General features: G+C 49.9%; 2 protein-coding genes across 2 annotated transcripts; both read right to left on the reverse strand.

The window, feature by feature from the left end:
• Positions 1-2,935: 2,935 nt before the first annotated feature.
• Positions 2,936-4,949, reverse strand: BKA67DRAFT_489372 (fungal-specific transcription factor domain-containing protein; the record flags this gene model as incomplete). Its single annotated transcript, XM_046096960.1, has 3 exons — positions 2,936-4,170; positions 4,226-4,436; positions 4,521-4,949. Coding segments are annotated over 3 exons (1,875 nt in total), but the record flags the coding sequence as incomplete, so codon positions are not given.
• Positions 4,950-6,011: 1,062 nt separating this feature from the next.
• On the reverse strand, positions 6,012-8,210 carry BKA67DRAFT_591740 (uncharacterized protein; the record flags this gene model as incomplete). Its single annotated transcript, XM_046104755.1, has 3 exons — positions 6,012-6,304; positions 6,344-8,016; positions 8,086-8,210. 3 exons carry the CDS (start codon positions 8,208-8,210, stop codon positions 6,012-6,014), a joined length of 2,091 nt encoding a protein of 696 aa, XP_045959577.1.
• Positions 8,211-11,323: the final 3,113 nt, after the last annotated feature.

An 11,323-nucleotide genomic window follows, 5' to 3' on the forward strand; every position in this document is an offset into this window, starting at 1 on the left:
TCAAGAATGATTATTAGGCGAGCACCCCAGTACAGTACTCGTCTGTTCAGACAGCCTCCGTGCCCGAGACTAATACTGTGATTCGACCTTGTAAACCCGCTGCCTCAACGAATGATTCAACTAGAAGGAAAAGCCTGCCCGATTTGAATGATGATGCACGCTTGTATCCGTTTCGTCCAAGTAGGCAATAGACGGGCGCTGGTTCCGAGGGGAAAGGAATTATGTAACAGAATTCGGAGTGTTGAACCGTTGCTGGCCACAAACTGGAGTTTTTGCGTCAACGTGCTGCTAGACTCGGGAACCCTCCTCTAACATACGACGGACCATAGGGATTCTGCTAGGGGCCACAGATCGTAGATTTCCCTTTCGCTTGGCGCCAAAAAGTCATACTAATAGAGGAAATTTTCTGACAGGTGGAGCTCACCCTTGGGCCTCGTCTGCTCGACCTCATGCGTTCTTGATGCGTTATCAAGTAATACGACCGCTTACTTGACATCACGAAATTAATTCGTTGCAAATATCCACGGAGGAGCCTGGTTCTTTCCAGACAAGGTGTGCCCAACACATGCATCTTTGAGTCATTGCACCTTTTACTTGCAGTTGAGAAATTGCGGTCCCTGGTCTCCAGGAATCCGGTTTGAAAAAGAAAGGATCATGAGTTATCAGTGTGGATGGTAGGTATTTGAGAACAAGTATCAATTCAGCCTTGCTTAATCTATACTAGGTCCGGGGTTGAACACTAACGCCTCAAATAGGATGCTATTCTGTCCTATCGGTTCCATGCACCATGTACCCTGATTGTACGTCCCAAGCGCCATTCTGGTAATCCAGGGGCAAAAACAACTTCGTTTTCGATATTGCTCGTTTCTTGGGATAGGCAGATCAGATGATTGTCTGGGCTGCTCTAGTTTCAATCCAATACACCATCAACCGGAAGGCCACCGGTGGCTTTGCATAGTACGATTGTTTCCACCGTTACAGTAGCTTATATGATGTGCTATTACCTCAACTCAGCTGATCCACTGGCTCACTGCCGGCACATCAATCTATTATCTAACTTGACCATAATGGATCATCCTTAAGTGGGTGGCCCTGTTTCTGCTACCTTTTCTTTGTCCACGTGCTTCAACACAAATTTTGCTTCGCGCCATTTGTCAACGAGTACAGCAATTTGCAGCTGCGCTGATAACAGTGTCTGTTAAAAAGTGCGACTGAGTCGTGCGTGAAGTTTGATCAATATTGAGGCAGATAAGATACATAGACTACACGCGTCTTATCTCGCCGTCTTCCCGTCATGGCCTGTCGATCAGCGAAAGCTTCATTGCAACGCCTCGACTTTGCAGGCTCACCAGCAAGTTCCGCGTCTAACTTTTCTGGGTCATTCGTCCCGACCCGGTCTCCTGGTTCCCCATACATCCATACTGCAAGCCTTCAAGGTCGCTCTCAAGGTCCTCGTCCTAGCTTTCCACTAGTTAGGGCGCAGATGGTGCAAGTAAATAGTCGCTAGGCATGGGCTTTGGCGATATCGCAGTGGGAAACAAACCTGCGGTAGCGCAAATTGATTCCAGGAACGCCGGCTATACGTGGCATTGGTGCTGTATTGATTGCTCTTCAGCAAGTTATTGGACAGTGGTTTCGACGTTGTCAGAGTTTCACTCAATTCCGTCGGCTTATTACGTACATCATGTAGCGCTAGATTCACCCTACAAGATGCCGTCATTCACCGTGACTCTAACGACACATTTGAACCATGGCAGCCCTCCCCGCGAAACTTGAGCATTTCCGCGGGCGCTTTCCCCAACCAAGCGCATCACCACCAAACCTCTTTGGGTGTCTTTCTTGTGCAAATGGCGAGCGAAGGGGCACAACGTAACGACTGTGCAAATCGGGGAAGTAGTCCCAGCATATCCGACGCCCCGTACACCCAAAGACGCCATGCATGTATGGCAAATCGAACTGCTTTCCGCCAGCTACATAAGTTACCATTCAGTGTCTTCGCGGGGTACCCCGCGATTTCCTCGAGGGAACTGCGAAACTTAAAATGCCGTGGCTGGTCTAATTGTAAACTAGATGTGAATCTCCACTGTCCGTGATACAGGCAGACAGGTTGAACAAATGCCAACAACCCCAAGCATGGAGGAAGTGTCACGATCTAGCTATGCATCCGCTGGCCAACCAGAACTGCCAGTATAGAACATTGTGGGATAACTTCATATGATCGCTCAAGATTCCCAGATCCAACACCCCATGTTATATCCTAAAAAGACATGATCTACGTTGCTGAAGGCTGGGCTTGGTGCAAAGACACTTTGATTTCTCTAGAATCGTATTTGGGCCGTATCGGGATGCCGTTCAAACATCTACCACGCTAACCACTCTTCTTTGAACATCCAGCGCCTCTGAGAAGTCGTCACTTTCTGTTGCCAGAAACTCGCGCATCAAGGAAACCGGTTATCGAAGACCGAGAGAAGTAGTCCCCGTAATATTCCTTGTGATGAAGTCCAAATCGTCCAAAGGATTTCTGTCGAGCATTGACAGGTAATCCGACTGGTCTCCTGCAGTGAAGGAGGGATCCCCATCGCCAAAAGTATCGAGTTGACTCTGAACATGGCCACTAATCAGCTCAAAAAGTCATATGTGTATAAGGAGTCAAACTCACCCAGTCATAGTCCGTACCAGGGCCGCCAATCATCCACACCATACCACGATCCGCCGTGTTCTCGTGGACAAGACTTGGCGCAGGGAAGTTGAAAAATGCCACGGCGTCTTGATCGGAGACGCCATCCTCTTCTAAATTCCGAGCACGGGATCCAGCACCAACCCCATCGGATGTCAAGTGTGCCACCGAATTTGGGTCGCTACTTAACTGTGTAATTATCTCGTTACCTGCAATGCTACTTGGCGCAAGACCCATCTGAACTTGTATTTTCCGTGTGACCGTACTGATTAGTTCGGCAGCCTTTTTACACTCTGGTACGTTGACACACATCTCCTGCCAGATGAATGCCGATCTCCTGAGTATGTCCAGGAGTGCGTCCTTTGTCGGGATTGATGAATCACGTGTGTACTGCTTTGACTCCCCAATGACTTCTGGATACTCTTCGCTTTGTATGATGAGGGCGACGACCATATCCGCCAGAAGGAAGTCGTTCACGGCCATGGATGAGATGAACCAACCGTTGGGGCTGAGCATGCCTCCCGGCTTACAAGCATTGTACAGCAGATCTTGATAGCGGAGAAGTTCAAGTGAAGCTGAGAGACATGCTCTCCTGGAATATTCATGTTCCGTCTTAGGAATCGCGTCTGTGATGTACTTCCGGTGGAGTACGCACCGGCTCTTCTGGTACAAACTTGCCAGGCCATACCTTTGAATCACCTGCATTGGGTGGTCAGTGATGCTCTTCTCCATTGGCTTGACCCTCAGGAATGTGGGAACTGCATTATAGGTCTCCTCAAGAACCGCATCGAGCTTCAATACTTCTGCGTATGTAGGTATATTGAGCGAATGCGCTTGACGAGCCACCAGGCCAAAGACTCGACACAGGGCGGCTTTGTTGATTGCATAGCTGAGTGGTGTGTACTCCGACTGCGGACGAGACAGAGGCAATTCCTTGCTGTCTTCATTGAAGTCACTGTCCAGCAAGTTGTGCGGCAGTGAAGTATCGCTCTCAATTCCATGAATCATAGCCGGTAAGCCGAGGTGAAACGCGGCAAGTAAATCGATCTGGATCGCGAGGTTCCAAACTCGGCGGCGCATCTCACCATCATATGGTGATATATTCGGCAGCTTGCTCGGATCTCGATGCAGTCCCATCTTCAGCATGAGTCGGATAAGGACAGAACACAACAAATAACATTTCATCTGAGACTGGCGGTTCGTGACGAATTCTGCCTCGGCGTATAGAAGCATTGCTTGCAAAGTGCATTGATTGGGTTGGGAATATTTGCCCCAAATCAGTGCCGTTCCAGCAGCATCACGATAGAGTCGGAACCTATCCTTAGAATTCATTGGTGAATCGGCCGCGAGTTCCTGTGGAGCTTCAAACGTGGAAATGAATATGCCCAAACTGATGACCATGAATAAAACAGCAAGCCAATGCAACGACACCGAGTGTGGATCTTGCCAATATTCGTTGTACTCTTTGGTGAACGTGAGCTTGTGCAGGATGTCTAATCGCAGGTTAGCGAGAATGAAAAATTCTATTCGACAGATATTATTCCTCACGCTGTGAGGGGATGTTGGAGTTGAAGTATCGCATCATCAAACGATCAATGACACTCTTCTCCGGTAACAGTGACAGCAATTCCTCCCTATTCCTCGGTGCGCTCTGGCCGAGTAATAGAAACTCGGGTGACGCGCCTGCCTCGAAAGGATCGCCGCCTGTTTCTCCCTCATCGTCGTCAGGATACTCGAAATAGCTCTTCAGTTCGCCGATCTAAAGCGAAAACAGATATTAATAATCATGATGGCCATAATTTCACTCCCGCTTTGCCTACAGCCCATGTGAGGAATTACTCACATCCTGGAGAATAGCAGCGAAATGTGTCCCTCCAACATAATTTGTCACCCCCAGATCACCCCTCACGACCTGTCCGCCAGCGTCTGTGCCCTGAGCCTGAACCTGAGCCGATCTCGTGCCGTCCTCTCCAGAGGGCCCCTTGTCGCTGCTAGCCCTCACCTCCCCGACCATGCCACCCGTCGGCTGCGTGACCGGGTTGCCATCCTCGTCCAACAGGCCCCTGACCATGCCCTCCAGCCTCCGGAGCCGCGCCGCCATGCTCTTGGCCGCTTTTTGCGGCCTCGCTGGCCGCGGCACGTACCGGCAGTCCTGGGGTCTGCCTTTCTTGTGGCATTGCGAGCAAGGGTCCTGACGGTCACACTTCAACTTTGACGCGCGACAGGGGCCACAGGAGAGGATGACACGGATTCTCTTGGGCTGTTGGGGGTTGGTGCCGGAGGGGGGTGAGTCAGCGAGATCTGGCATGATGGCGTCGGTGGGCATGATGAAGACAAAAGGATAGTCAGTCAGTTTAGGGGGAGAGGGGGAGAAAGATTGTCGTGTGAGCTAGACTTTATTTATACAGGCGAGCGACCCGCGGAAGTGTTTCCCCTCAAATCTTATGGACACTGGGGAAAGGCTTCGTTGTGCGGATGGCTGGGTGTTGTTCAACGAGGTTCTATTCAAGGTGTGGGGCTTTGGTGCTTCTGGTTGACTCTACTTCCGCCCTTGACGTTTGCAGTGATAGGTTCATGGAATGTGGGACAAACACCAATGCAGGGACATATTGGTGGCAGCGAATGATCTCGTATAGCCAGACAAGCGCAATACTGTAAGCCTATTACTATTCAACAAACATGAGGTTGTTGGATGATTGAAGCTAGCACGATGCTACGCTTGCTGTCAGCTTACGATTCTATAGTGCTGGCAAGTGTATTGCACTGTCGAACTGCACTGTCCTCCAAGGGTCACTTCGCACATCCGTTCCATATCCTCGCAGATGTTGGACTGTAGAATTCCCGGCAACGTTCAATCAAGAAATCAGAGGAGCAGTATCAGTGCATAGGGCTTTTGCTTCGGTTTGGTTACGGCACATGCTAGGATCATGCGTATGTAGATATCGGGTGGTCCAAACTTGTATATTGGCCTCGAGATTATTAAAGACTACTCGTTGGCGGTGACATGAATTTCACCAACGATCCCGCACCGAACTTACTGCGCGACTGCGATGCCCATTAACAAGTTGCTCGAGCCAAAGCTTTGCTACAAAAGCATATCATTATTTTCCAGAAAGACATTAGGGGTTATCCTACTAGTAAGTCCATGTTGCCATGCTTTCGACTCATTCATAAATAGCATCTTTCCCATATCTCATGTGCAAAAAATGGTCCCGCCGTTGGGTATAATGAGCAGAATTGAAAGAGCGATCCCTCTAGGGGTGCCGAAGTGCCATTAGAATGAGTTGGACTCCTGGTGCCAGCACTTGAAGTCATGGTTATAGAGAAACTCGCATCACCAAGCGAACTGAGTGACACGAGTTTTCATATCATGCATCCCTGGGGTGAGATCTCTTGAGCCGCACTTGAGGGTCGCAGTACGCTCACGAAGATCAAACTCAACGGCTCGGACCATGACTCGCTTTTCTTCTGGTATGCTCTTAGTCCGGAGAAAAGCACCACTAGTTGCAGTACTTTGCCTCCGACTGCTGACGCTCCAGCGAGCATTACCTCCTGGACCTAGCGGCCTATCGTTCTCAAACTCGATGGAGCCATTTGATCTTGCACCAGGGCTCTCTGCAGAATAGGCTTCTGACGAGGAGCTGATCGAAGGTCGTGGCGATTCACCGGGGCCCAATTCTTCCTCTTCAATAGCCATGATCCACATGCCGATCCGCGCAATGAGCTCGCTGTCCCACATCCCCTCTCGGCGGGAGCTGCTCATAAGAAGTTGTATCGCTTGTCGTCGAACCGTGGGCTCCCTGCATTTTGTTGCTACGACAAATAGAGGGGGCACAATGCCCAAGTCGGCACTAAAACTGGGCTTAATGTGCTTTGCAGACCACTCTCCTCCGCCAATAATATCAGGATGCCCAGATTGATGCTGACAAAACTGTGGATTGGGACATCTCTTGGCCATTGCCTCTCTCTCTTCGTCTCCTACAACCTCAACTGCGAGCTTGACAATGGCTCTGAAGTGAGGAAGGAACGAGTCGAACTGAGCTTCGCTTTGACTGAAAGTCATCAAAAATAGGATCTGGCCCATTATCTGGAACATCTTGAGGACAGAAATGGCTGCCTTCTCTTGGCTGCTCTTTCCTGGTGCATTCCTGGAATTCAAAATATGCTCGAATGCATGAGACCACGATTCTATCTCGGTCTTGAAGCCCAGCCCATACTGTTGGAGCTCTCGAGGCAGAACGCCCATCGGGCTCGTGCTGCTGGTGTACTGAAACATGGTTTCAGTGAAACGTAGCATCTTCTCACAAAGAGAATCCCAAGCAAGTCGAGCATCAAGAAGTGATGAGAATCGTTCAGGGATTGGCGATTGGATCGTCGAGACAGGGGAGCCACCCTCGGACGACGGTGATGTCGGGTCGGTATTTTGAGGCGTGAGTCGGATTACGAAGGGCTGCGGAAAGTGAAATGCCATATCGTAAGACTTGGCTTGAATCGCTAGGCGCGTAAACATTTGGATGAGATCCTGCTCAACCGGTTCTTCAGGTCTCGGCATGAAAGCTCTGCGGCGCTCAGACCTCAGCTGTTCTAACAATTTCAAACCTGTTTGAATTTGAACTATGGCCTGTTTGTGGTCGCCGATAAAAGAATCAAAACAGGCCAGCAGGACTGTAGCCATAAGACTTGTCCTCTGTGTCGACTGATCAGATGACATTTGACTCCGGATAGCTTTCATTGCCGAGTCGTAATTGCGGAAAGCTACTTCCCAGTGGGCTCTTGCATGATCAGCTGGGTCAAAATTGTCTGATGGTGAGCCAGGCGGCGACTCTGTCATTTTCTCCAGAGTCTTATAAAGTGCCCCTAGTGCCACGACAGAGTGCCGAATAGCCTCCTCCGTATGGCATTCTTGCAGCACACTGCGGTTCCAAAACGACGAGTCGAAGAAGCCGGATAGCTCGCCTGCTGTGCGTTCTCGGAACAGCTGGAAATACAGGCCATCTTGGGGGTTAAAAGGTAGGTTGACACTAAGACGATGAATTGTCAAGGTTGAGAAGACATTCTCCGCGGGATTGGTGGGAGTGAGGGGTGGTGTGATTCGTTGAGGTTGTGGTTGTGCAAGCTTCCGCGTAGATATAGTTATATTTGATCGAGCTCTTGGTGCAATTTTTGCCGGTGCAGCTGCCGCCGAAGCCAAGCCCACGACCGTGATCGGTCGGGGTGCAATCCTGACTTCTTCGAAGATCCTAGCTCGTGGAGGTGGAGGGTATCCCTTGCACTCCTTCTTGGATCGAACGCATTGAGTACAGGCCGGCCGTTGCTCGTCGCACTTGATTCTGCGTTGTCTAGAAATCTTCAGTATAGTCCCATACACTATGCCACCTAGCGCCCACGAAGAAGAAAGGGTGCCGTACTTGCAATTGTTACAACCAGTTTTGACTTTCGGCTTGCTGGTTCTCGCCCTCCTCGCCCTTTGCGACGCTTCACCAGAGTCGGCGGGCTGACCCGCGCCAGGGGTGTTCATGTCGTAGCCAGTCATGATGCAGTATGCAATGATGTTTCTGTTGACAAAGTACTGCTCGGTCTCGAGAGGCGACCATAGCCAGTTCCAGAGAGTTCCAGCTCGACAAGGGACCTCGGCGTTCTTAATATCTCGTCAACTGTTCTGTCTCTCTCTGCTGTGGAGCTCCCAGATGCCGGCAGTGGGGAGCGGACGGATAGTTTTAGTGAGGGTGTCTATGTATGTATTCTGCGTGCTAGGTTAGAGCGAACGGTCTCTCGAGTCATGACACGGCCCACGGTTTGTAAGGTATACCGGAAGTGGCACATGAGAAGGAGAGGAGAAAACCAAAGCCCCGAAGAAGTCGGATGGGACTTGTTAAGCACTTGGGACCATCTGCAGAAAGAAAAGAAACGAAGACTTGACAGTAGTCGCGGGCGCAAGGCTCGTGAATATGTCCGTAGTAGCGCAACTCGGCGGACCTTTGTGGAATTTTAGTGGGACGGGTTATCTGGGGGCTTAGACTGGGACGGCTTGGGTATAAGTCGTTTTTGAACCTCAAGGATGTTGGAGATACATATGCACTTGCATATTAGACAGACCCTTTCCCTGACCAAACGTGCACTGCATATCCTCAGCCATACGTACCGCAGCAGGTACCTGAGGAATGTATAGTATATAGCGCCGGAGGGTACACATTGAAAAGAGCTAACGTAGGTAGGCAGCCCGCTGCGGAATTGCATTACCATGTACAGCGATATGCTCAATGACTTGCATCTAGTCTACAAGCATCGATTTCAGCGGTGTCGCCCAGCACGCCGTACAACTTCGACCTCGAGACACTCATATTGACTGGTTTCCTGTTAGACATGCTTTTTGAGACATGGTCTGCTCAGTAAAGCATCTTGACGCGGGAGATAGGGACAATCAACTCTATGGGTTGTAGGTAACCCTTTTCGTCCACCTTTGTGCGTCTTGCCTTGACAGCGGCTAGCTGAACAGAACTATTTCTAGGGTCCAACTCCTTGACAGGAAAAAATAAAAGAAAAAGACAGGAAAGAAAAAGGAAGGTAGAATGCCTGGGATCACATCGAACGAACTGGCCTTTTCGTTTTTAATTGAACACAACCAAAGCACCGAGAATGAGACTTCATGCGACTACAATTGAGTGACACGGTTCAAGCCACGGCAGTTGTTCGTCCTCATCAGCACATAGTATCAGAGCAATTCTGCCAAGTGGCTCCGATGTGTCGAACATATGTAGTGCATGTCACCCACTTCTGATGGTCATTGTGGTCGCACGCATCTAAGTTCACTTCTCACTACGTACTCCGACGGTTCGCACCGTCGCCTATTTAGGTACGCCACGACAGCCTAAGTAGTTCTAGTCAAGTCATCTAACAGTTCCTCGGGCAATAAACCGAGCGAGCATTGATAAAAGGCTCACCTTGCAGCCTCATAGGCTTGAGTCACGAATCGCAGTAGAGTTATGAGACGAGTATAACATCGACTGAAATATAGAAGGGCCTTGCACGGACTCATGATCGATGCCAGGTTACACCAAGCACAGGCATGAATAAGTAAGTACTAATTTGCAACCCACGCGCTCTCTGAGAACGAGAATCAGTTCCAAGAAAAGTTGGGCGAGCGACGGCTTCTGCATTTCGACGCTTGTAGTTGTGGGGGCTTGGATTTGCAAACCCCTGGACACACTGAGTGAGTCCCTAGACTAGCCAAGCATATCTTCCCTGTACTCCGAGGTCTTTGAAAGACCAGGACTGCGCTTGGTCCTGCAACCCAACCATGGGTGGTCGAATCTTCACCAAACTGATCGATGACAACAATGATGTCGACCGCTACTTGCGAAATACCTTCAATCGCGTGTCTCAATAGCATCAATCGGCACGCCAAGCATTGATGGTACGCCAAAGATGTTGTTCGATTGCTCCTGTCCAGGAAGATCTAACGTTTTACACTTTCTAAGGACCATTGACCAACACGGAAGCGGCCCGTCACTAATCATTCCTTTGTATTCCCCACCTCCCTTTCAGCCCTACGAAAGTCATGATGTTGCTTGCATCCAGCGCTTTCCGATTGTATCTGAGTGGTCTCTGAGTAGACAGCCAATCAATGCTGCATCGTATTCCCCGGTAGCTGCACGCAGAACCGCTGCCTGTCAGCAATGCAGACAATGATCAATATACAAGCAAAGTAAGCACAACACCCCCCTCTAAACATTCGGCACTCGCCAATTTGAGGCCTCAGCCCTACAGCATCCTTGTTCCGGAAATCTGATTTGCTCTCCTCTAAACTCTGTCATTTATGTAGTCCTTCCAGGATCCATTCTTGAGAGGTGTATGTATCCAGCGTGTCACGTTCCCTGACTGCGGGAGGTAGATGGGCTACGATAGTCCGCACGCGCATCGCTTGACCGTGATCAGGATCGATTGGGCAGAATTAGACCTGTACTATTGAGCGCGTCAAAGAAAGATCGTTCAAGGACTGAAGGTTAATGCCGAAGGGTTCGGGTCAAAATACGGGCTTGACCCGGGCTCGAAGGATGACACCTTCTCGGGACAAACCTCGGGACAATGGATATACCGTTGGAGGGTCTCTTCACAGACACGTATGGAAACAATGTAATCAATAGTCATATCCTTCTGACCATAGGCTATGTCCCTGACCTGTTCGGTTAGAAAACAACCCCTAGCATTGACACTATGGCCAGTCGCCCACCAATTCTGAGAATATACCTGAAAGGTTATTCACGTAGTTACTGAATCATAGTTGTGCATGCATCGCTAGACATGCAGACACGCACTTCCACCAGTACACAGAAGATTTTGAAAACTGATTGTCATTGGAAGCAACCCATCGACACTCATGACGCCATCATAACTATTTAGGGTCAGGTGCTGGTTTGGTTGCCGGCCAGCATCGTTGTTTCAGGGGGCATGCGACTCCTTCAGGATTGTCACTGCAAGCGAGAGTAGACTAACATTGGCCCTTCGTCGAAGCCATCCGCGTCCTATGTGCGACGGGATGGTACAAACAATCAATACATCGGATGTACTTCGATCGGCCCTTTTTGGAAATCGCAACCACCCGTGTTTCTCCTCTCCGCGACTTGGATGGTCGTTCATTTCCACAAC

The sequence above is a fragment of the Truncatella angustata genome, assembly GCF_020726525.1.
Source record: "Truncatella angustata strain MPI-SDFR-AT-0073 chromosome Unknown BKA67scaffold_3, whole genome shotgun sequence".
NCBI classification, from domain to species: Eukaryota; Fungi; Ascomycota; class Sordariomycetes; order Amphisphaeriales; family Sporocadaceae; genus Truncatella; species Truncatella angustata.